A 27,054-nucleotide genomic window follows, 5' to 3' on the forward strand; every position below is an offset into this window, starting at 1 on the left:
GATACTCTGATTTTCAGAACACTTGGACACCACATAAGCCTATGTTCTTTGAGTAACTTTTTTCTTCCCGTCCGCTTTTTACCTCCCCATATTTTGAATTTATTTACTAAAAAAAATGTGAAAACGAAATGTGCCTATCATTAACATGTTACAAAATGTCCCCAAGACCTGACATTATAAGTCCCATTGGAAACAGTGTATTGTAATTTTGCAGTCTGTATGTCATTATAGAGTAATTGAGTTCCACTCGTATGTGAATGCATTGATTATCCAATATTCTTTCCCCACTCTTCCCAGGCATGTATGTATTCGTACCCCCTTTTATATCATCCTTATATGTTGCTGTTTTTCTTTTTGAATATCAGAAAACAGGCAGTTGAATGTTGTTGCTTAGTATGTCATCATATTGAATAAAACAAGTTGAAAAGATAGATTTGTCTTCTTTCTCTTCTTGATCTGTCAACAGCCTTTGATACCATTGATCACGACATTTTGATAAACCGAGGTGTGTCTGGCACGGCTCTCTCGTGGTTCAGCTCTTACCTCTCCAACCGGAACCAGACTGTTATTGTGAACCGTCTCTCTCAAGATCCGCTCCCTTAGAATTTTGTGTTCCCCAATGAGCTCTCCTTGGACCAGTTATTTTTCTACTTTATTTACAACCTGTTTCAGAAATTGTATCCCATCATTTTCTTTCACATCACAGTTTTTTTGGATGATAATCAAATTCGTAAGTCTGGTTCAATCTCTCATCTTTCTGAGCTTATCACCTCTACTCAACAATGTATAGCTGACATAAACTGGTGGATGACAAGCAACAAACTAAAATTGAATGACGAGAAAATTTTTTTTTTCTTGCTCCTAAACATTTACTAAATTCTATATTGCTCCCCGAAGCTGCTCAGTTAAATGGGCGCAATGTTCCAACCTCAAAAAATGTTCGCAACCTTGGTATTTACTTAGACCAGACTGTATCTTTTGAACGGCAGATTTCATCGATTTGTCAGATATGTTACGTAGAATGAGCTCTGTTCGGCACTTTTTGTCTCAGGATGCAACAAAAACCCTTGTCTGTTCCCTGATCATATCTAGGCTTGACTACTGTAATTCTTTGCTCGCTGGATGCCCAAACTACTTGTTATCCAGACTTCAGAGAATCCAAAACCATGCTACACGGCTCTTCTTCCAAATATCCTAGATATGCTCATGTCACTCCTCTCCTTTATTCCCTCCACTGGCTACCTGTTGAAAAAAGATTAGATTACAAACTCTCTCTCCTATGCTACAAATTTATGATTGGTATGTCTCCTTCTGCATTACTACTCTCCATCTCGTCTCTTAAAAATTCCCTCTTACAGAACCAGATCATATGGAAAACGCACTTTCTCTTTCCAGGCTTCTTCCGCATGGAACTCACTCACGTTTCCTGTCCATCATGCTGTTTCTTGCCCTTCTTTCAAATCCTCTTTGAAAACTTATTTCAACCATTCAAATCACTAAATAATTCCTTGTCTTCATATTTATGTTTCAGTCAAGCTAATTTTTTTCCTTTTATCATTTTTACTATATTTCAAACGTACACATGTTTATATGCCTTGAACGGCCAAGGTGTGTGTGTGTGTGTGTGTGTGTGTGTGTGTGTGTGTGTGTGTGTGTGTGTGTGTGTGTGTGCGTGCGTGCGTGCGTGTGTGTATGTGTGTGTGTGTGTGTGTGTACGCGCGCGCGCACGCGCCCGTGTGTGTGTGTGTGTATGTGTGTGTGTGTGTGTGTGTGTGTGTGTGTGTGTGTGTGTGCATCTTGTGTGGAGTGGGTGTAGGCTTGTGAGTCGGAGTTGGAGCGGGAGGATTTGTGCGTGCGGATGTATTCGTGTGATTTTAGTATGCATACATCATTGTATTTTTCATTGTAAACGCCCAGGGCTTGGGCGTGCCAAATGTCTTTTTATTATTATTATTATTATTGCAGTAATGTGAAAAAAACATACTTTATCAAAGGAAGCATAAATACGTAGACATGACCAAATCATGCCGTCGCATATGGGTGTGAGAGAGAGGGGAGAGAGAGACTGAGGAAAAGAGACACAGAGAGAGGGAGAGAGAGACGTGGACAGGCGAGTTGACAAGGGAGAGTTTCACATGCAACCATATAAAACAGTAGCGTCAACAAGGTAAGCAAAACATCAAAAATTGTTGCATGAGGTAGGATTGGTAATTACTCGAATGTTGTTGGGCAGTGGTGTTTAAATTAGTCTTGGACTGAGTTCCACTGGCTTTAAACAGATGCTTGGGGTATTGACTTTTGTGTTTTTCGTGTTGGATTAATGGGAATGTTTTTTACAGTTGGTGGTGCATTCCTTGTTGTAATCTTATGCATTGTGATTCCTTTGTTATACTCAAACCTACGGATCAGTGGGAGAATAATCTAGACACGAAGTCTCCTGAAGGAGTGCCAGCTTCAGCCCCCGTTGATGAAAATTCAGTAAAAGCTTCACGGTGTTCGCATTGGCGGAGTCTCCAAGTGTTGATGCGTAATCTGTTGATACTGGATTTATGCTTGAGAAATAATTTCTGTGAGTGGAGGTCAAAGAAATGCTTGATTTCAAACAGTTGACAGATTTCCGTCAGTCTTTTTTCTTTCTTTTTTTTTTACACAGGTAATTTGTGCGCGGATCCCAGGTGAGATCAAGATCTGTCACCTGTTCAGCAGGTTCACTTTTCAGTTGGATGGTTTGAAATCGATCGAAAGTGTTTTGCCTCTTTTGTCTGGTTGTGATAAACATACATTTTGTTTGTCGTGTGTGAAGAGACATGTGATCAAGTTCGGTCCATTTAATGAGATCATAAATAATAGTTTTTTTGCAAGAATGTCAAAATGATTTGCGTGGATTGTATCACTCGGAAGAGTTTGGACAGGGGCTTTAATTGAAGATATGGTCATTTATGTAAGGGCCTTAAAAATATCCCCGAAGAATGTTATGATCAAGTGCTGTTAATGTGGAGAAGGGAGTGCTCATTATCACGCATTGTTGCCTGATTGTGAGATATGATTTAAGCAAACTAAGAGTACTGGTTGGCAGACTGTATGGTTCAAGTTTTCTAATTAGGGAGTTATGGTCTATCACATCAATTCTAGAGGGGGTGTATGGTATTCACTTAGTATGTTTGTCTGTCTATCTGTCACTGACCTTGATAAATTTCGCAAAATCTTCGGCTCAAATACTACTTTCGGCATCTACATGGTTAGGCAGTTTGGAAACGATTCGTTGATGAATGCAGACTTAAAGCTAATGTAACAGTTGCTAAGCAACGAAAGCTAGTAATGATAAAAAAATAATGAAAACTAACTTAAAAAAAATTATCTATAGTCGATTAACGTTGAGTTGTTTAACATGTAATGACGTGTAACGGAAGAGTTGTTTAGTTGTTTATCTGCAGATGGTGTTCAGTTCGGAGAGGGAGAGGTTAGACTCAAGCTCTGCGATGAAAATATCAACAAAACAAATCATTGCTGTCAACATCGTCAAATCACCACTTCACCAAAAGCATGGATACTTACAATGATAGAAGTTATTATCTTGGTGCTGTTCAGGCCGCCCCCTTTCCTTCGGCGACCTCCTCCTCCCTCATCACTATCGTGCACGCTGATGAAGGCACTCTTCGTTGACCACGTGCCTACCTGATTGACAGTATTTAACATTCACATTACTATATTCACTTTGTCACTTTCATTATTATTATTATAATTTCTATCATCATCACATTCATTGACAGTGTAACATTATTCATTTTGTTACTTTCATTGACAGGAAGTAGAAAGAATCCAAAAATAGAATATATGCAGCATTTATATGTTAAGTGGAATCCAGAAAAAAATTAAGATTATGGGAATATGGTTTACGACTGATGTTAAAGAATGTGAAAAGATTAATTACTGATATGCAGAGAAATTATCTGAAATGAAAGCCTTATACAAAATATGGACGAAGAGAAATATTATACCTTTTGGACGCGTCTCTGTATTGAAATCTATAATCTTATCAAAATGAATTCATATATGGATTTTACTTCCAAACCTTCCAGAAAATGTTATAACTGATTGTCAGAAATGTGTTTCTTTTTTGTATGGAATGGCAAAAGGGACAAAATAAGTAGAATGACAGCAATAAAACATTAAGAAAGGAGGTTTAAACATACCAGATAGAAAAAATATTGAAGCATTAAAACAAATTTGGGTAAGAAAGCCCAGAACATCAAAACAAAATGGAAAAATAGTACAACTGAAATGTTTCCATTTTTCAATGAAATGAAAATATATCACTCTGTCTATGCATTGCGTAACAGTAAAAATAGCTTATTTTGGAAACACTCGTTTACGGCTTATAGGGAATCTTATTCTCAGTGCAGACCTAAATCATATATAGATGTTCTATCAGAACCTGTTTTTTTTACAATGACAAGTTCATGATTGGAAACAATGAGATAAATCATCGACGATGGATTAACAAGGGGACTTATTGTGTATCATATTTTTTTAATGATAATGGAAGATTTCTTACCCAACACGAATTCAGTAGAAAATATGAAATAAATATACATTTTTTGGCTTATAAGGGATGCTTGAGAGCAATCAGTAAGTATATTCAACAGGCAGATTTAATGATCCAACAAGGCAGAGTGCACATGATATACCATGGCCATTAAAAATGATATGTTCTAGACCTAAGAGGTCACGGATATACTATGATGTTTTGACTTCCAATGATACATTCCCTAATTCCTGCCAAAAGTGGTCTGAGAAACTGAGAACAAACATATTGTTGGGAAAATACTTTTAATGAAATCAAAAACTACATTTGTTCCATAAACTACATTTGTTCCATTAATCCTATGTAATATGTGAAGTTGCAGCCGCTTTTTAGTTCCCATGTAGTCTAAAAAGAAATGGTATTAGTAAACAATAATAACAGTGACTTTTGTTTAAAAGTAAAGGATAGCACTGAATAAATTTTCTGGCGATGTGACCACTCAAGACGATTTTGGTTTAACCTAGAAGATTTATCAAAAATAAAATGTACAACTTGTTAAAAATTAAATTTCAATGAAAATATCATAATCTTTGGTTTCCACTCTGATATAATTACGGGCTCAGTTTTTCATTTGTTCATCCTCCTAGGGAAGATGTATATACATAAATGTAAATTAGATAAATGCCTCCCAAACATTCACTCATATTCTCTCAAGATACAAAATAGAAGAATATATTGCTATGGTTGCATGTGCAACATACATCTTCAAGAAGAAATGGTGACACACTTACCTTTATATGAAAGCGTATCTGTTTGTTTTATCCTTTCCATTAAAGGCGAAGCAAATCATAATCCCAAGACTCCAAGAATTATGCATGAGATAATATGCTAATTGCGAACGGTCTGTTGTTTGTACACACAGATAGAAAACCATTTTTCAATATGTGCAAAAAAATCAACTTAAATAAAGCAATGTTGGTGAAGAAAGTAGCCTACGTGTGTTGAAATATACACAAAAGATACAGTTAAAGTGAAATAGATGTTTCTCTCCAATTGATGACAATTTCCAATGATTTATGCATAGTAGTTTTTCCATCAGAATATAATGTTTGTATGTTGCACTTTCTTCTTTTGTTTTCTTTTTTTTTTTTTTTTACGTCTTTCGTCCATTTTATTCATTCCCCACCCACTTCCTATGTAAGTGTTTACGTTAAATTTCTATGTTTTAGCAAATTGGAAAATTAAAACAGTGTTAAAAAGAAAAAAAATAACAAAAAACCCGAAATAATGTCAGAAAAAAAGAAGAGAAAACCAAAAACAACAACAAGAACAGCAAACCAATGTATATGAAATTCTTAATTTCCTCTGGACATGCGAATATTGTCCGATAATCTTCAAACTGTTCCAATGCCAAATTATACTACTTGTTCTCTTTTCTTTTTTCTTAAAAAAATATATTTCGCTACCTGGATAGCATACACACATTCACACATCGCGCATGCATGCATCCCCCCCACCCACCCCACCCCCACATATCCTTCTATCTATCCACTCCCGACTTCCACTTCTGTTCACCCACTTCTGTGTGTCTGTGTGCCTGTCTGTCTGTCCTTCCGGAAGCTATACTAACCTTTTTGATTCCTTTGTCCAGCGCCATGGAATACACATGCAGAGTGTAGTCTTTTCTCGAACCATCATCATGAAATGTCAAGCTGCCAGACAGTCCTTGGGGCGGTTTCTGCAAAACGAAACGAAAAACAAAACTAACAATACCGTAAGGATTGAGTCTGCAGTTGAGCCAAAAGTTAATTTTTCCTTTAACATTACACAGGGTGTCCAAACAAGACCTCTGGTACCAATTGCAGACGCAGGAAGAGACGATGAAATAACAAACGCAATAATATAGACGATACAGAAAAGCTTACCTGGTTCTAAAACGCGTGAATTACAGAAGAAATAATTACCAGAAGTGCACTTTTGTTCGAAAGAAATGTCTCCTCTTGGAGGAGTAGCCATGGGACTGTTAATTTATGAACTCTCTAACCTTCTCCAAAATAATCCACTTTGTGATTGTGCTTCCAAACTCCTTGAATATTTAAGCAATCAGATATAAAATACCCAAGCAAACATTAATGTCACCTGATTAACATTCAAATATAGGCCTACGTTCACGGTTTCATCTTTTTTATAGGAATAGAAAACCTTAAAGACCTAGCTGCGCTTTTCATGAAGCAATGTTAATTGATTATGTAGATAAACCTCTGAACCTTCATTGCACAGACCTATCTATCCCAGAAGCACTTATCTCCCTCTGCTTTCCATTTGTTATCAATTGTAATTTTTCTGACCATTATTGTCTCTTCGGTGATGTGCTTGCTGGTTTTGTTGAGTATATTTGTACTTCCAAAATCAATGACATAGAATATTGTGTCTTTAATATGTGTTTAATTTTCTGCATGTGTATGCAATATGAAAGGGATTAAAGTAGCAGCAGTAGTGTGACAAGCGATTTCTCAGCAAACGCAAAAGAAGTGACAGTCGCTCATAGGGTGAGCAAAGAGAGGAATCTCAATTGCTTTCACAGAGGTCTTTGAGTCCTTGTGTATCTTTTTCACCTGTTTGATCTTGTTTAGGATGTTCGTTCCATGCATCCATGGTACAGGAGGACGAGTGGTGCAGGGTATACCCCGCGTGCGGTTGTAGTTGTAGACGACACGTCGTCGGAAGATCCATCTGAACACGTCTGGGTCGTCTTCCAACATACCGGCCACACCGCTTTCTATCAGCCTGAGGGCGTCCACTGTCAACGCTGCCGTCACCTGAAAGACAGAGGGGAGAATATAAGGGAGAATGAAACTGAGTCAGTGACTGGACTAGAACAGATTAAACACACACACACACACACACACACACACACACGCGCGCGCGCGCGCGCGCACTCACTCACACACACACATTCAGTTCAGAATACACAGTTACACACACAAGAAGCAGACTGTCATGTCTACATGTTTTGGTCTGTGCGATTCTGTTTGGTGTCAAAGAGAGAGGGAAGGAGAAAGAGAGAGGGAGACACAGAGAGAGAGAGAGAGAGAGAGAGAGAGAGAGAGAGAGACTGGCAAACAGACAGAAAGGCAGAAACACAGAGAAAGAGACAGAGACGGACAGACAAGAGAGAAGAGATAAGTGAAGAAACAATTAGAATGATTATGAAAAAGTAGACCTAATGTGTTATCATCAAAACAGCTCCATTTGATCCAGACTAATGTTTGAGTGCATTCAGGTTTTTTTTATAATTTCAATAGTTTCAGTTTCAGTTTCAGTAGCCCAAGGAGGCGTCACTGCGTTCGGACAAAACCACATACGCTACACCACATCTGCCAAGCAGATGCCTGACCAGCAGCCTAACCCAACGCGCTTAGTCAGGCCTTGAGAAAAAAAAGAAAAAGAAAAAAAAAAGGGGTTTCAATAATATATGTACAATTGAAACAAAGTGTGCTCTGAATGATATCAAACTAAATAAGTTCAATAAAGATTCTGCAGAGACGATCCAGTTTGTGTGATTCTCTCACGTCTCAGTCTCTCTGTGTATGTCCTGTGGTTTACCGGCAAAGGATGGACATCCTCATCACCCCTGTGCAGCAATGTACGTCGCAGATCCTTAACAGAGTCTTGCTGTTCGTCCAGCAACTGAAAGCCTGTCACGTTCACCCCACCGTGTCGAAACCGCGACAGATTCAAACGCTGGAAGTCCTGACACATAATGAAACTGAATTAATATTCGTGCTATTATTGTCAGTATTGTTGTTATTACTATTATCATTTTAAAGAACCATGATGATGATGGTGGTTTGATAACCCATCCTTTTTCGTTGGTCTGTCCAGTGTGGTTATATAGAAAGAAAAAATGTATGATATATATATATATATATAATATTATATATGCGATATTCATGGCATAAACCAGGCTTTGTGCGCCTCACTAAGAACGATCCACATACAGTTGTATATTGTTGAGGACATACAGCAACACATAATTAGAGACCATGTAACGTTTGATATACGTCAACTATCTGTACACATGACAGTCATTCAGGAACCCAGCTTACATGAATACAAAAGTGATTTTTGCTTCAGAAGTATCAAACATGCTTTACACACACACACACACACACACACACACACACACACACACACATACCCGTACACACACACAACGCTCCTCCCCCCCAATCCCCCCACACATCCACCCACACACCACATGTAGACTTCATTGGGGAAAATGCAGACAGATGAAAGATGACCGTTTTCAGTTTCACGTGTAGTTCATGTTTAAAAATTTGCTGACAAGGTGAGTGACGGAGATCCAGATGAGCTTTCTAGTTGTCTTTGACCAAATATTTTGATAGAGACTGAAGGAATACCCCAGAAGAACTGGAAGAACGACAAGGGATGTAAATGTCAGGAACATGGGATAAGATATCCTTCAAAGTGACAATTAGCTAATTTTGCAAGTTTTCTATCTGAAAATATCTCTTACAGCATTGTAAATTAGAAAACCAACCGTACAGACAGAAAGACGGACACAAGAGGTAGGACACAGGGCGAGAAGGTAGAGGGGGTGGCTGTGAAGATTGAAACAGATTGAAAACAACAACACACACACACACAAAAACCCCAACAAAAAGACAAAGAAAAAACACGATAATTTATCTGCCAGAGTATTACAACAGACTTACCAAAGTTCCTAACAGATAGCTGTATCCGTACTTGTTCATGCCAACTTCCGGTATCTGAAAAAAGGCGTGAGTTATATTAATAAATTGATCAATAAACGTGAGAAAAAGTCAAGCAATTAAGCAAGCAAGTAACTACAAATTTCCATCCACCGTGTCAATCAATAAATTGCCGCATCAGTCATTCAATCAATAAGATAGACTTTTCCAAAGTTTATGATGATGGCTAAAGTGAGGACCCGGAAGAAGACGAAGATGAAAGAAAAATGCAGAATGGAAGGGAAAGCATTTGCAGAGACCAGGCTTTGACACACAAACCGAAAGACCTGAAGAAATCTTGTGAACAGTTCTGTGCGCCGCCCCAATGACTCTTCACGGGGTTTAGGAAGAGAAGAGAAGAAGAAAGAAGAAAAGCGAGTCTTGCGTAAGGCGAATCAGAATAACCACTAACGAACTCTTCTAAAATGACTCAGCACATGTGCAAGGTCACCTTTGGTGTGTGGCCTCCTTGTGTCAAACATGAAAAGTTATTGTCGCCTTGGAATACAGTTGCTGGATGGTCCTGATAATATTTTGTCCAATTTCATTATTATTATTTTATTTTGTCTTTGTGGCCCATAGTACTTCCAGCCAGACTCTGTCAAACACCTTCTTGAAGTCTATGAAGACGTGGTAGAGTTCCCTCTGGTGTTGTAGGTGTTTTCTGCAGAGGGTACGCAGGTTCAACGGTACTCCTGCCTTTGCGGAATCCAGTCTGTTCTCCAGCAATGATGGTATCTGCTTGCGGCTGTAATCTGTTCAGAATGATTTTGAGCATTGGATTTCCATCGGCATATCCCCAGGACCTATGTTGCTGTTTTTGTCATCATTTTGTTGAAACTGTTTGTGAGGGCTTCAAGATCTTCTTAAAGTGGAAACAGTGGGGTGGGCATGGATGTAGTGCCACCGAACTGGAGTACAGCTTCCTCTGGCTAGAGTGAAGAAATAAAAGCTTAACATCTGGCTGAATAGCATCCAATGAGTGTGAGATAAAGTTATGCACAACCAGGTACCCAAGAGAGCATGATCATTTCCTTCGGAGGAAACTGGGGCTATCGGCCTCCAGGCTAAGTCGGACCTTTGGCTTTTATTTGAAGTCTTTGTAGTTTTCAATCATTTTGGTCAAATGACAAAGTCACATTATGGCCTGCTATTCTTGCTATGAAAATCTGCCGCCTGTGTGTTGCAAGCTGGTGCGTTGAGTGCTGAAAAAAGAAGAAATTTGACACTGATAGTAATTTTTTGGAAAATTTGTTTCAAATTGTTTTCAGAGCTAATAAATGGTATGAATCAGACATACGCAGTTGTCAACAAAACATGTATGTTAAAGATATTCATGAGGAGTGACACTTCTGCTCTACACGGTGACAGTGGTAAATGTTATCCCTCAAAATGAATATGTCTGTGATGGGGCAAGTTGGATCATTTGCCATGGGGAACGTTGGTCCCTACAGCCGACTTGCCCCATATAGGTGGGCCTGCAAATTCTGCCTTGATAATACACTGATTTATCAGAATGTTGATGAGACTGGTTTTTGTCAAATGACAAGAACACTGTTCGAATGAAAACAGTTCAGGTGGCAGTGCTTGTAATTTAAAAAAGTTTGATTTAAACGTGAAAGAAGAATATCGTGATCTAGTATAACGACTTGGCCTACGTTCAATGCACGGGCATTGAGAAAAGCTCAGTTTACATTTGTAACAATTGTGACTCTGTCGAAGACTCCATTTATAATCTGCTGTTACCCAATAAACACTAAAACGTTATTTGTTTTCCATTTTTTTCATTTCCTTCTGGTCAGGCAGTGACAAATGCGCCTATGGGTTATTTAATTTGCTTAAACATTCTGATTCCCCTCCAAATCATGAACATCTTATTCAAACTCTCCAAGACAGTGTCACAGTTGTGAAAAAATGGATGACAGAAAACAAATCTTATCTCACTGATCGATTCCAGTCTGTCATCATCGATAACTTCCAGTTAAAATGGAACCTGTTAAAATCAAACACGGAGTCCCACAGGGATCTGTTTTAGGCCCAGTTCTCTTCACACTGTACACTGCTCCTCTCGCTGAAATTATCAACCACCACAATGTTAGTCATCATTCCTCTGCTGATCACACTCAACTTCAGAAGAGTGATACCCCTGAAAAATTGTCTTCGCTCTTGCAAGAAACATCTAAATGCTTCCTGGACATTCAACACGGGATGACTCTAAATAAATTACATTGAACGCAGACAAAACCGAAGCAATGATCATAGGAACTAAACAAAAACTCGCTACATCTAGACTTGTCGTTTCTCTCATTCTCTCTCGCCTTGACTACTGTAACTCCATATTGTCTGGTTTGCCTGCTTCATCCATTCAGTCCCTTCAGCGCATACAAAACTCTGCTGCCCGACTCGTCCTCAGAAAGAAAAGATCTGAGTACATAACTCCTCTTTTGCAACATCTCCATTGGCTCCCTGTCTCACACAGAATAAAGTATAAGATCAGCACTCTATGTTATAAATGTAATCACAAATCTGTCCCTTCCAATCTTTGTGGCTGCCTTCACCTTTACACTCCATCTCGCTCTCTACGATCTGCTTCGAATACCCAGATTCAAACACTCCACTGTTGGACGGCGTTCTTTCTTTGTCTCTGGACCTTGTATTAGGAATGAACTACCTCTTTCGCTTCGTCAGGTCTCCGCACTCAGCTCTTTCAAGTCTGGCCTTAAAACCCACCTCTTCACAAGATAGCCTCCCTCCCCTACCTCTTCCCTGTCTTCAGTTTCTTCAGTTTTAGAGTTATGCATGTGTGTGAATGACTGGTGTGAAAGCACTTAGATTTGTCTGCACAAGATTCAGCGTCATATAAATACCATTATTATTATTATTATTGTTATTATAAATAAAAGGGGAATTCTAATGAATTGTAATCAGGACTTATATTTCTCCTTTTCGTTTTTTCAGTCACAAATTCCAAAGTATTGTTTTCTTTTCTGATCACAAGGACATGATTCTTAGTTTTCTTTTCTGATCACAAGGACATGTTTCTTAGTTTTCTTTTCTGATCACAAGGACATGTTTCTTAGTTTTCTTTTCTGATCACAAGGACATGATTCTTCTTCCTCGTCTTTGTTACCACTACCACCACCACCATCGTCATCATCACCATTGTCTTTTTCTTCTTCTTTTTCTTCCAGTTTCTGGTCTTGTGATCGGAAGGTTCACCACTGATGACCAGGCAACCATTTCTCTCAATTTCTTCCCGTTCCTTGTCTCTTTCAGTGTGATTCTCAGCCTAAAGCCTGTTTATTCTGGGATATTTTCAGCCCATATCTTTTTTCCTGTCGGCCTTTCTTTTTCCTTTCTAGGACTGTGCCTTGCAGGATTGTCTTGGCAAGTCCTGCTGTTCGTGAGACGTGCCCATATCACTTCAATTTTCGCTTCTTCATTGTGGTTAGGAGATTAGATCCGATGGTTTGCCTGACCCCGTTTCTTACTTTTTCATTGATATCTGTTGGAGATCACGAGGATTTTTCGGAAGCATTTAATCTCATCTCTGTGGCCTCCATCCACTTCTCCATGTGTCACAGGCATGCAGGAATTTCGAGAAGACCAAGGAGCGCATCAGTCTGATTTTATAGCTGGGTGCAATGTTCATTTTGCTACAAATGGTCAGTTTTGTCAGTGCTTTTGTTGAAAATCCTGGACAACATTTCAGGCTTTGATCCCTAGTCTGTTACTACTAATCCCAGGCACTTTAAACTTTGAGCTGTTTTCAATTTCTTGCCACTGACTGACGTCAGTGCTATTGCCGTAGGTGTTGTAAGTCATCAGCGTGGTCTTGTCTGGAATGATCTCCATGCATAGGCTGCAGAGGCCTTGTCCAGGTGTTCCCTCAATCTTGTTGACTCCTCTTTTTTCCCTGCTAGGCTGTTGATATTGTCGGCAAAACGTAAGTTCGTGAATGATCTGCCTCCGATGCTGACTATTCCAAAGCGCTGGTCATGAGTTTCTCGAGGAAGATGTTAAAGAGAGTACATAATAGCAGACAACTTTGTCTGACCCCGACTGTTGTCCTGAAACAGTCCCCTATTTTGCTATTGAATATAGACTGGTTGCCTTTTTGTATAGGTGGTCTCTGAGGTTGATGTTGATGTTTTTCAGTCTCATGGTCGACCATAAGACAACATCCTGTGCCTTGTCAAATGTCTTCTCGAGGTCCACATAGTCGTGGTAGAGATCTTGCCCGTATTGGAGATACCTCTTGCGCAGTATTCAGAAATTGAAGATCTGTACTGTTGTACTGCACCCTGCCCTGAAGCCTGCCTGCTTCCCAGCAATCGTCGTTTCTGCTTGTGGCTACCCGTGGCTAACTTACTTCGGCATGAAGTTCGCCCCGTGTCAGTTGGTCAGCTATGAACCAAACTATGAGTTATCCTACGAAAGTTTTGCCATTTATTTTTATCACAAAATTAGGCAAGATATTGACCCTCAGTTTAATCCACGAATTGTTCCGCTAACTCTAAAAAAAAAAAAAAAAAAAAAAAAAAAAAAATCTCCATACTGCACTGACCGCAAAAAGGCCACCTAGTACTGGTCTCGGCCTTCCCCGACAGATATATATATCTATCTATACGGGGAAATGTAACAGTTATCACAGATAAATGGCATCGATTCATGTTTGTAAGATTTTGGCAGATAATATTTTACTTGAATGACCAAAAAAAAAAAAAAAAAAAAAAAAAGAAAAAAGAAGAGAGATAGTTTCTATTTGAAACATCCACAGATTCTCCATGCTCTTTGTGTGTACAGAGTGTTGATGATGGCAAATATTTCCTGTTTAGAAATAAGTTATATAGGATAATGAGAAAAAAGTTTGTATTTTTAAGTGTGGCTAAAACCCACTACGCATTCTACTTTTTTGTCGAATGATCAATTTCTATAAACACAGCTTAGATTCATGTACTGCCGAACAAGCAGAATGTATCACATTGTATTATATTGTATCATATTGTACTCTGTCTGTCTGTCTCTCAGTCTTGAAAATGAACTTTCTCCTCGAATGCCCACTCTGACCTCAGGCACAAGTACTTAAGAGAAGATCTGAATAACGGTAATGTGAATACTATGTAAGGTGTGTTTCAAAACACTGGTATCTTTTAAACACCCTTGAATCCCACCTTCATCACTCCTTCACAATACTAGTGATTCTTATTTTCACGTAAATGTTATAAACGGTGCTTATACTGAATATAGCCCCATGGCTGCCCCAGTTTTTCAAGTCGACATGGTTTGTGAGAAAAATTGTGAAGAAGAACGAATCTTTGAACAACGTGTATTAATTTGACCTAACCCCTTCTCCATCCCCCATAATCACTGCCCCACACATTTATGTGATTTGTGTATGGGTCAATGAATTCACAAACACAATCACTGCCAGTGTCAGTCTCTGTCTTTGTCGCAGTCTGTCTATCTGTCTGTCTATCTCTCTGTGGACAAGGGACTTCCATTTTCGTTGCCAAATCCACTTTCCCGGAGGGACGCACAACAGACGATTTGCAGGATCCACTTTGATGAGCGTGCTATGTTGCAACATCATCTAAGGTGTGTGAATGGCCAAACGGGGAAAAAAGGAGCACAGAACTTGTTCTTCCACCACGCTCCCGTGCGACTTCAACGTGTAGTTCTTCCAAGCAGAAGGCAGATAAAAACACCCGTCCCTTGGACCCCCTACTTTCTTGTTCTTTATTCAGGCAGGGAACGAGATCCTGGAGAACGGTTTCCTTTGACGATGTGAAAAGATCGCCCCAGTGTTTCACTGCTTTTAAAAGCAAGGCGCTTAATTACAATACAGAATGCAAGTTGCCCAGCGTGACTTACACGACCGTGCATCGAGAGCAGCGTTTGCACGTCAGAGGAAAACTAACCAATTAAAACTTCCTGTTGACCTAATTATTGACTTATTTGATGAAACAGTTCTTTCTGTACTTACATTAGGTTGTAAAATTTGGGGTTTTGATATATCTGATACTGTGGAAAAATTGCAATTGAAATTCTACAAACTACATTGTTCTGAAACTCAGACAGTCCAACCCATCCTTTTTGGTATTTGGTGAAACTGGTATGTTCCTTGTATCTGTCTCTGTAAAAACAACAACAACATATTGCTAGCAACTTGGTTTAAGCTCGTTACAAACCTATGTACTTCAAAACTACCTTCGGTTGTTTACAAATGTCTCTTCAATTTATGTATCACCAACATACATCAGAACCAATACCTGAAAGGTATTCACAATATATTGAATGAAATTGCATGAGTAGTTTCTGGTTAAACAAGCACGGTCTTGAAGTACATCCCACGTTGTTCAAAGTGAAGGTTAAGTGCTAATTAAAAGATAAGTTTTTGTGTGTCTGCAAGATTGGTATAGACATATGAATAACGATACTATGTTTCTCAATGACAGGATCTTTTAGCCAAACTTTGGTTAAGATACTTATTTTACAGTGCTACCAAATAACTGGGTAATTCACTTAAGTTAACGAGTAATGATTTGCCAGTTAATAGGCAACGTTTCGACAATGTACCCAGAAATGAAAGAATATGTGATAAATGCTCCGCAAACGACATTGCAGATGAGTTTCACTATTTGTTTGCGTGTCATTTATTGACAAAAATGGTTATCTAGATATTGTGGAACCCACCCAAACTCCATTAAATTCCCCTTACTTCTACTTGTAGTTCTTTTCGATAAAACTTTGTTGGTTTAGACAAGAATGTTGTCAACTGCTAAGGAAAAAAATACTTGCATGTTTGCATGAGCGGACATTTTTTTAACATAAATTTTTTTTGGCTTGTATGGTATGTGTAAAAGATAAATCTATTTAACGTTTCAATGCCCTAAGGGGACACGGAAAAGAAACATTTTGCCTTTGGGTGTTCCAATCCCAGTTACCTATTTATCTTGACTTTGAGGTTACCTATTTATCTTGACTTTCAACCTCAGTACAAATGAATGACTCTTGAGTCTTTCCAGTTACGAGGGTCATTCAATAAATAAGGTGAATTTTTCGGTATAAGGACTTCTAATACAGATAGAAGCTTACTTTTTGTTTTTTTGTTTTTTGTTTTTTTGTTTTACTTCTTTTTCACATGGATTTAATTTGTTTTGCAGATTAAAAAAAACTTTGAGAGTTTTTGGCGATTAACAAAGATGGCCGACCAAGAAGCATGCTCCAGGATTGAACAGCGGTCAGTTATCAAGTTTTTGGTTTCTGAAGGGTGCAAACCAGTTGAAATTCATAGGAGAATGTCAACTGTGTATGGTGCCACATGTTTCAGCCGAAAAAATGTCAACAAGTGGGCTAAATTGTTTAAAGAAGGACGGAGCAGTGTTGAGGATGAAGACAGGCCTGGAAGGCCTACAGAAGTGAGGTCTCCTGAGGTGATCGAATCAGTCAATGACCTCATTCAGTCTGACAGAAGGGTGACAGTGGATGACATTGCAAGGACTTTGAGCTTATCTGTTGGGACAGCACACAAAATTGTCCATGATGACCTTGGCTACTCGAAGGTCAGCTGCCGGTGGGTGCCAAAGATGCTTACTCCAGAGCACAAACAGAGGAGGGTCGAGTTGTCCCAGCAGTGTCTCTGCCGCTATGAGAAGGATGGTGATGAGTTTCTGAAGAAGGTGGTCACATGTGACGAGACATGGGTTTGGCACTATGAGCCTGAGTCCAAACGGCAGTCCATGGAGTGGAAGCACGTAGGCTCTCCAGTGAAGAAGAAGTTCAAGTCCCAGCGGTCTACGAGGAAGGTGATGCTCACCGTTTTTTTGGGATATGCAAGGCCCAATCACCATTTCATTCCTTGAGAAAGGAAGCACTGTGAACAGTGCCAACTACTGTGAACTGCTGAGGCAGGTCAAGAAAGACATAAAGAACAAACGCAGGGGTCATCAGTCAGAAGGAGTCATCTTGCATCATGACAACGCAAGGCCTCACACAGCAGCCCGAACGGTGCAGACCACCAACGAGCTGGGCTGGGAACTGCTCCCTCATCCCCCTTACAGCCCAGACCTTGCCCCTTCAGACTTTCACCTGTTTGGTCCCTTGAAAGCGTTCACGAGAGGCACGAACTTTGAAAGTGACGATGAAGTCAAAAGTGTTGTGAGCGACTGGCTGAGACATCAGTCCAAAGATTTTTACGCTGAGGGAATACGGAAGCTTGTGCACAGATGGGAAAAGTGTGTGACAGTGCTGGGAGACTACGTTGGAAAAGAAGAAGAAAAAAGTAAGCTTCTATCTGTATTAAAAGTCCTTATACCGAAAAATTCACCTTATTTATTGAATGACCCTCGTATCTTTAATCATGAGATCACTCATCCATCACTTTGCAAAGTATGTTTTCAGCTACTGTTTCATCACTGAAAACGTCCCTGCACAGTTTACACATGTGATTTAGCGAAAATACAAATCTGGTAGGTTGGGAGGTTGTACTTTTTTGTGGCAATAGGAACATCTTAACGCGCGTTCTTCCGTTTTTTCTCCGCAGAACAGCCATTCTATTTTCTATCATTTCTTATCAGCCATTCTATTTTCTATCAATTCTTATGCATTTATTCATTTATTATTATTATTTTTTGTTTGTTTGTTTGTTTTGTTTAGTTATTTCATTTTATTTTTTTATTTTTTTTTATTTTTTTTTATTTATTTATGTATTGATTTAATTAAATTAATTAATGTATTTATTTATTTATTTATTTATTTTAAATTATTTTTTTCTCATGGTCTGACTAAGCGCGTTGGGTTACGCTGCTGGTCAGGCATCTGCTTGGCAGATGTGGTGTAGCGTATATGGATTTGTCCGAACGCAGTGACGCCTCCTTGAGCTACTGATTCTGAAACTCTTATGCATCTCCATTTCTGCACATCGTATTGTTCATTTGAATAGATGTTACATTATTACCATCATTCACATACTCATCGACATCGAAGACTGTCGGCTTCTCGTATCCAGCAAGTCACACTGCTGTTTCAAAGCTTTTCTTAAGTGGGTGGGTGGGGTGGTAGGGGGTGGGTAAACTTTAATGATTTCATTTTCTCTGTGAATGCTTTGTTTGTGGACACCGAATTTAGCTTAAAATAGGAAAATTAATTAATTTCCACAGTTTCAGTTTCAAGGAGAGCATGCGACATTCGCCACACCACATCTGCTAAAAAAAAAAAAAAGAAAAAAAAAAAGAAAGAAAAATCACAATGCACTTCTAAACGCTCGTGTGCCACAGAGGTGCGTCAAAGCACCATTTCTGTCCACAGTTTAGAAATGGCTATACAACTAACCATACATCCATTTTAATTGCCAATTTCTTTTATGACATTACTCTAAAAAGTTTAATCACTAAAGCTGGTGAATCCACTTTGATCGGAATGTCGAGAGAATTAAGGACCGGGTCTTCTGCGACTTTCAATTATTACGCTTTACAACTTGTGATCTGTTCAAAAGAAAATCTATTAGCCATAAGCGGATCTGTGACTTGATATTTCGATTCTGTAGTTAATGAAAAACAACACAAAAACACCTTTCAATGGGAATCTTTTTTATGTATTAAAAACAAAACGAAAATTAAGAAATGGATACATACGCATAAACATATATTCATATATACACAGTTACACATCACCAACTTCTCCAAACACACATATATACACAGACTCACCAAGAGTATTACAGACTTCAAATATGAAACCACAAGTCTTTAATAAAAAAATCTTTCATAATGACCGAGTTGAGGGCAACGGGTGTGTAGCTGTCAAGAAAAGAGGATGTATGCGTGTCATTCTGGAACGGATCAATGATGGCAGACTTGAGATTTAATCACGATAGTGCTGTCCAATGCTACAAGGACTGGTTGGAGATGTCAGTGAAAACTGGTGCCACTTGTTTGGACAAGGAGTTGAGACATCAGAAAAAACAAAACAAAACATCAGGACCTGCTGCCTTCCTGAGGTTCTGCTTGCACTGCTACCTCCTGTTGAGGACTTTAATGATAATTATTTCCTGTTTTTCACAGAATCTGATGTGGGACTTAACTGTGTCAGCATATTCACCAAGAGTGTCACAAGTCACAAGTATGTGCCCTCAAAACAGCGGCTGTACCGCTTTATCAAGTTCATAAAACCGTATTTTCACAGTGCGACTGGCAGGTTTTACAGTTTCAAGTTTCTGCCAAAAAGCTGGAATGACGTGGTCTCATCGACCGAGTGGTGCCCGTCGCACTAAACGATACGCTTCTGGTATAATCCAGTGTTTCGCTGGTGCATGTGATACGTTATTAACACTTCGTTGAAAAGGTGCGTAATCTGGCATGACTGAAGTCACCAAACACATGTACAATAACATCAGGATTTCGATTTCAGTAGTCGTGATGAAATATTAAATGCAGTCTTTGCGTTGGCCTTGATCTGAATGTAAACCCCAATCACCACTGCGCTCCGTAGCACCGCACCAGAAACGACACACTCGCTCAACCCTGGACTTGCGACAGACTTAAGGAATTCTGTCTGCTCTGAACAATGAAAAGCTAAAGAGCTGAAATGGGGAACATCTGAGTTCAACCATGTCTCAAACAAACTTAACAGTCCCTAAAATCACGACTTGACTCTCGTTTGTCCAGAAGTGACATTGGTCCTTGCTTCTAACAGTTGTTTTTTGTTGTTGTTTTTTTCTGACCTGCCTCCTGAAAATTCGACATATCAATCTTTCTTTAATATGATGTTGGCGATTCTGAAAAGGTCCCACTGATATATCTTGACAAATGCATGAACAAAATAGAACAGAATAGAATATTTCGCTGTCAAAACACACAATAAAACATAAACATGAGCATATTAAAAAAAGAAACATTCGTGAACAAAGTTTGCCAGCCTTGGCTGTAATTCGTTTAGTAGGATCTTTTCTTTCTTTCTTTCTTTTGCGTTCGACAGCTACGCAGTCAGGGTCGAAGTCCGAGGGATGCCACAAACTCGGACGTCCGGTGAAGATCGGCTACCGTCCCCCAGAGCTTGGTGTTGAGGTCAGCACCCCTAAGCCAGGACTGCTGCCGCATCTTCTCATACAGGGGGCAGTCTTGGAGAATATGGGATGGGGTCTGGTCAGGCTGGCCGCAAACACATAGGGATGTGGCTGCCACTCCAATCCTCTTCAGGTGTGCTCGGAGGCCGCAGTGTCCTGTGCAAAGGCGGTAGATGGTAGTCTGGTGTCTCCTCTCCAGTGTCCTGATGGGATCCTGGTGTGCCTGGTAGCCTCCGTTCAGGATGACCCAGCCACTTCGGAATCTGCTGCGGAGGAGAGTTTTTGCTTCCTCATACGTGGCAGGAAAGGTTGGCTGTGTGAGCTGGCTTCCTTCCTTAGCAAGGCGGTCTGCACGCTCGTTGCCTGGGAGGCCTACATGTGCAGGCACCCACTGGAGGGTCGTTGGGGCTGTTTGGGTAAGGGTTGTGAGGGAGGCCTTAAGGGACTGGATCAGTGGACCAGGATCAGGGAAGTCAAGGACCTGGAGTGTGGACATGGAATCAGTCAGGATGGAGATGCTGCCAAGGGGCTTTCCACGGGAGGAGAGGAATTCTGCTGCTGTTTTAATGGCCAGGACTTCAGCTCTGAAACTGGAACAGAGCTTTCCTCCAGGGAGTGCGATGCTGCTGTGCTCTCCATCGGGAAATCTGACGTAGACACCACTGCCTCCGTTGTGTGTGGCTTCCTCCGCTGATCCGTCCGTGTATACATGGGTCCAGGAGCTGGCTGGGTAGGACTCCTCTATCATGGCCAGAGTCAGGATCTTGAGAGTTTAGTAGGATCAATTCATTAGGCTTGGCATTTGGACGACATATATCGATTAGGAATATATGTCCGTAAATATTGTATTTTACACAGTTGTCTACAAGGTGTATCTCGTCTTCTAAACTGTTACAGGTATCAAAAAGTCTTTGTTCTTTAGGTGTATTTTATACCTTCCCTGTTCGATTTGTACATCATGGGCGCTGATTCTTAACATAGTCAGTGCTTTTCTGTGTTGTGTATTTGCTGTATTTTTCAAATATGGTTCAATTTCATAATTTGTCACGACATTCTCGTAAAATTCTGATTCAGATGAACTGTTTTGTTTCTGTTTCCAAAATTTTACATATTAATTTTCAAGCTTCTGTATATAACATACTTTAATCTTTTAACACTGAAAGTGAACTGACTTTTCCAAACATGATCTAATCCAGTGCTAGTTAATACATTTCTTATGAAAAGTAGCCACTGAATATTTTTGTTTGTTTGACGATACATGCATTTATATGTTGTGTATATAAGTGAATTTTGAGGAAGCTCTAATATGTGTATCCAACAGCCAATAACTTGACATATAATTTTCAGGCTAATAGGGAATCTTCCTAATTCTCCTAAAACGGGGAGAACTATTGCTCATTTATGTACCCAAAGTAATTGTTTACAGAACTGTATGATGTATACTTACATTAAATGGTGATCTAAACGGCAGAAAAGCAGATATTTTACAAGATATTCATTTTGACGTGAAAGGAGTTGTTCTGTGTCCTTCCCCTCTGCTTGACTCTTCAGTGCGTCCCCAACCCGGGACAGCCCGGTATGCACGACATCTGTCAAATGCCACTGCCTCCTAAGAATCAGTGCCATCGGTACTGACATCAAGTCACGTTTGCAGATGTCCTTGAAGCGCAGCATAATGGTTAAGTATGTTTATTATTTTTGCTTTCATAATGAATACTCTCGTGATACCTTCTGCTTGTATCTATATTCATCCTTCAATGGCAGAAGTGGATTTTCGTGGGTTTACGATTGCAATGTACTATTTTCCGAGGAAAACCGCCTAAGCTATGGAGCCGAACAGCTAAATGGGGTGACCTCGCCTCTTCAAACTTTCAAAGAGCCACTGGCATTTATTTACTTCTAAAAACAGCTGACAGGGCTAGCCTGGAGGCTGCACGCTACCTCCCCGCCAGAGCCAATACCTCTCTCTTCTGCCAACTAATGGCCCCTGCTGGTCGCCTCTCTGTCACTAAGGACCTTCATTAGAGTTCTAACACCAGAGTGGTCTCCTCCTGAGCCTCTGGTGGAATCGTGCCAAATTAGCCCACCCTTGAGGCGTCGTTCGTGTGCAAAATGGGGCGTTAAGGTATTAAGTAATCGAGGGCTGTGGAGGATGGGATGGTCAGTGGATGGGCATCGACAAAGGAAACAGGGTGCAATTTGCCACTGCAAGAGGGAAGCAGCTACATGTGTGCCAGTCCCTGTGTTAAACAGTGATGCATACAGATTCATTGTAGAAACCAATGTTTTACTGACTCCTCTCTGTATGTCTGTTCATCTGCGTGTGTCTCCCATTGTATGTATGTGTGTGTGTGCTTGTGTATACATGCGTGCGTGCGTATGTGCCTACTCGTACAAGATTGAGATAGACAGATAAATAGAGAGAGAGAGAGAGGGAGGGATGGAGAGAAGGGGAAAGATAGAGAGGGAGAGTAAGAGAGAGAGAGAGAGAGATACAGATAGTCAAATTCAAAGTCAAAAGTATTTTAATGTCAGGTCTCTGGCCCATGAGTGATGACATGTTCTGTGTACAGGGGAATGTTTACATATTTCTAGCTTGCATCCGCACATTCACTGCTTTGTGAACAAAACAAGACAGCTCAACTAAAACGGATTCATTAGAGCTAGACACAAGTTAGCAGAATTTAAACATACATGGATTTCTAGAACACTTTGGCGGAATGAATCCACGTCTTATTTCATTATACATAATAATGAGAATAATAACGTAAATTTATATAGCGCCCTTCCTCTCTAAGAGCTCAGGGCACTTCACACGAAAGAAAATGTTTACAAGTTACATAAATCATTCATGACCACTCTTTCTCAAAACCCCTCCCCCCTCCCAACACACTCTCCCTTTCCCACTCCTCATACATCCAAAGTGAGCTGACATGGATGGTGTTGGAGAACAAGGAAGCTGAGAGTGCTTATAGACAGGTTTTAAAAAGGTGAGTTTTTAGTGATGAGCGAAAAGCAGAAATAGAATGAGATGCACGGATATGATGAGGAAGGATGTTCCAGATGTGAGGATCAGCAAAGAAGAAAGAACGTTCACCATAGGTTATTGTATTGACACGGGGAAGTTTCAAAAGGTAACAGTCAGAGGAAGAACGGAGATTTCTTGCGGGAGTATAAACACTGATAAGGTCAGAAAAATATGTACGTCCTGCGGAGTGAAAAGCAGAATAACAGAGACATGCAACTTTGTATTTAATTCTCGCTTCAGTGGGGAGCCAATGTAAACTGCGGAGGTGAGGAGAAATGTGATCAGTACGTGGGACTCTGTCAGACGGGCAGCACTGTTTTGAAGTTTTTGAAATCGTTGAAGAATATTATGTGGACAGCCTATGAGAAGAGAATTACAGTAGTCGATTCGCGACAGCACAAAAGCAGAAATAAGAGTTGTTGTAGTTTCAACAGAAAGGTACTGACGGATAGAGTTGATGCAACGAAGTTCACAACTGACTATGCGTATCAGGTTTATTACCCGAGCGTGCATGTTGAGGTCTGAGTCAAGAAATATACTTGGGAAATAATAAGTAAGAAGTGAAGATCTGATTCTAGCGTGTTCTTGAAAAAATGGCACCATTTGTTTCTGTCTTTATATAGTAAAAATGTGAATTTAGGGGTGACATACCATTTCTAAATCTTGAAACTGTTTTGCGATGTTCGACATTCTTAACAAGATACAAATATGGGTTGATCGTTAGGGTATGTCCTTGTGCTTTTATATTGTTTTAAAGTGGTGTGCAAGGTGTTAAAGATGAAGCATGTGACAGTTGTGAGGGTGTTTGTGGTGGTGCTGGCTGTATTCCGGACTTTTGTTTGTGGTGTTTTTGTGTCACCGGGTGGTTTAAATGGCGGACAGCGAGGAGGTACAGGCGCCTTATATTACGACCGTGATTTTCTTCTCAGTTTACGGTCAGTGCGCGACCCATCCGCTTTTCCTGAGCAACTTTTACCTCGTGATCTTATTTGTGATGACGAAGAGAATGAAAGAGAAGGTGAGAGAAAGAAAGCACGAAAGAGAGGAAAGAGAGGAGGCGTGAAGAGAAGACTGAGAAAAAATAAAACTAAGCCCCCACTGCCATCTATGATTTTATCCAATGTCAGATCTCTTAACCCAAACGGCAGAAACTGTAATTTAGATGAAGTACGAGCAAACTGTCGATTTTTAAATGATTTTAGGAACTCGTGTGTGCTTTGTTTTACCGAAACCTGGTTTAGTGAGAAAGTGTCGAATGAATGTGTTGCGATTGACGGTTTTAACACTCCGTGCAGAATGGACAGAGACTGCAAGAAAGTGGGGAAGAAAATGGGTGGTGGCGTGTGCCTGTTTGTCAATGAGAAGTGGTGTGACAGTGCGAATGTGTGTGTGAAGAAGCAACTGTGTACACAGGAACTTGAACTCATATCAGTGTCGCTGAGGCCTCGATACCTGCCACGTGAGTTCGGCCGTATTTTCTTGACTGTTGTGTACGCCCCAGTCTTTGACCAGGCATCTGCTGCACGTGCAGGAAGGACGATCGCAGGTGTTGTTCGCGACCTTCAACTCATCTCTGCCGACGCCCCGTGTTTTATTGTTGGAGATTTTAATCACTGTGATTTAAAGAAAGCCTGACCTTTTAAACAATATGTTACCTGCTGGACCCGACTGGACAAGACAATCGATCTGTGTTACGGGAACATTCCTAATGCCTACAAATCTGTTCCCCTTGCACCAGTGGGTGTATCTGATCATGATGTTGTTCATTTAATACCAGCCTACAGACAAAAGATACAGACAGAGCCGACTGTGAAAAAGAGTGTGAAAGTTTGGACGTCAGAGAGTGTGGATGAACTGAGAGGATGTTTTGATTGTACTGATTGGAGTGTGTTGACTGACCCATGTGAGAATGTTCATGAAGCAGCTGATGTTGTTACATCTTATATCAGTTTCTGTGAAGACATGATAATTCCGACAAAAATAATTAAACTTTTCCCCAACAACAAACCATGGATCTCAAAGTCTCTCAAAACAATTTTAAACGAGAAAAAGGTAGCATTTCAGTCAGGGAACAAGAAGGATAGGAAACTGATACAAAAGAAGCTTAGAGGTGAATTACGAAGGGGACAGAGGGAATTCAAGTCAAAAGTAGAGCAACAGTTTCAGACAGGAAAAATGGCAGATGCATGGGATGGGTTAAAAATTATCACTGGAGAAACGAAAAGGAAAACAGTAGCTTGTAAAATGGAAAAGGATGAACAGGTTGATTTTTCAAATAAACTGAATGATTTCTACTGTCGCTTTGAAAGGAATGATCTGGGAAGGGAAATGGATAGTGCTATCTCACAGTTGCAGGAAAAGATCAAAGATAGGAACACAGGTGAAGACTTTGAGATCGATGCAAAAGTTGTTGAATCTTTATTTTAAAAACTGAATGTCACGAAGGCAATTGGCCCCGACAATATCTGCGGAAAATTACTGAAAAGATGTGCTTCCCAGTTGTGTGACGTGTTCTGTAACATTTTCAACTGGTCTCTGAAGGACTGCTCTGTCCCCAGCATCTGGAAAAAATCTACTATCTGTCCTATCCCCAAGAAAAAGAACCCAGTCGCACTAAATGATTACCGTCCTGTTGCCCTGACTTCAGTAGTGATGAAATGCTTTGAAAAAATTATTCTCCGACATCTTCTTTCTTTCACTGAACATCAGCTTGACTCTCTTCAGTTTGCTTATAAAGCACACAGAAGTACTGACGATGCTATCCTAACTCTCCTTCATAATGCTTTCCTTCATTTGAATAACACGGGATCTTTCGTTCGTATCCTTTTTGTTGACTTCTCTTCTGCTTTTAACACATTACAACCTCATCTCCTTGCCCTCAAACTGCTAGGCATGGATGTTGATCCGAAGCTTACTCTTTGGATAGTAAGTTTTCTTCTCAATAGAACTCAGTCCGTCCGCTTTCATTCTGCCCACTCTTCTCTAAAATCTACTTCTACTGGTGCACCCCAAGGTACAGTGCTGTCCCCTGTTCTTTTTACACTGTACACAAATGACTGCAGAGGCACGGAGGAAGCTCCTGTCATAAAATATTCTGATGATTCAGCAATTGAAGATCTGTCCAACTCTGATGCTATTTATTTCAGTGAAATTAAAAAGTTCTGTTCCTGGTGTGAGAGAAACTATCTGGATCTCAACGTATTGAAAACAAAAGAAATGTTAATAGATTTTCGGAAAGACCCCTTGCCTGTAGCTGACCTTGTTATTGATGGTCAAACAGTGGAGAGGGTCAATGAATATAGATATTTAGGGACCATCTTAGACAATAAGCTGACTTTTGACAGAAATGTTGATTCCATTCATAAGAAATGTCAATCTAGAATTTTTTGTTTACAGAAGCTTAGAAATGTTGGTATAGATTCCAATATTTTTCAAAGTTATTATCGATGTTGTATCGAGTCCGTGCTTACAGTTTCATTTATGTGCTGGTATGGAAGTTTGGGAGTGAGGAGTAAGCGTGTTTTGAACGATGTCATGAGTGTATGCAGTAAAATTGTGGGAGTGAAACAAGCTAGTATGCAAGAGCTGTATGAAAGTCGAGTGGTTAAAAAAAGCAGGCAGATAGCAACTGACGACACCCATATTTTAGCAAGTATTATGA

The 27,054-nt window shown here is 40.0% G+C and overlaps 1 protein-coding gene across 1 annotated transcript; it reads right to left on the reverse strand.

Moving 5' to 3' along the window:
• Nucleotides 1–2,405: 2,405 nt before the first annotated feature.
• LOC143291006 (glutamate receptor-like) lies at nucleotides 2,406–9,329 on the reverse strand. The gene is made up of 6 exons (XM_076600594.1): nucleotides 9,265–9,329; nucleotides 8,132–8,278; nucleotides 7,141–7,344; nucleotides 6,156–6,263; nucleotides 3,556–3,675; nucleotides 2,406–2,567 (listed from the first exon to the last, which is right to left on the reverse strand). Exons 1-6 carry the CDS (start codon nucleotides 9,301–9,303, stop codon nucleotides 2,406–2,408), a joined length of 780 nt encoding a protein of 259 aa, XP_076456709.1. The 5' UTR covers nucleotides 9,304–9,329.
• Nucleotides 9,330–27,054: the final 17,725 nt, after the last annotated feature.

Source organism: Babylonia areolata, chromosome 16, assembly GCF_041734735.1.
Source record: "Babylonia areolata isolate BAREFJ2019XMU chromosome 16, ASM4173473v1, whole genome shotgun sequence".
Taxonomy (NCBI): Eukaryota; Metazoa; Mollusca; class Gastropoda; order Neogastropoda; family Buccinidae; genus Babylonia; species Babylonia areolata.

Excerpts from the sequence above, each read along its gene's own strand:
- LOC143291006 (XM_076600594.1), bottom strand. The coding sequence starts at position 9,303 with ATGAACAAGTACGGATACAGCTATCTGTTAGGAACTTTG. Across the intron at positions 7,345-8,131 it reads AGGATGTCCATCCTTTGCCG|GTGACGGCAGCGTTGACAGT; the intron begins GTAAACCACAGG and ends TCTGTCTTTCAG. Across the intron at positions 6,264-7,140 it reads TCCTAAACAAGATCAAACAG|AAACCGCCCCAAGGACTGTC; the intron begins GTGAAAAAGATA and ends TTCGTTTTGCAG.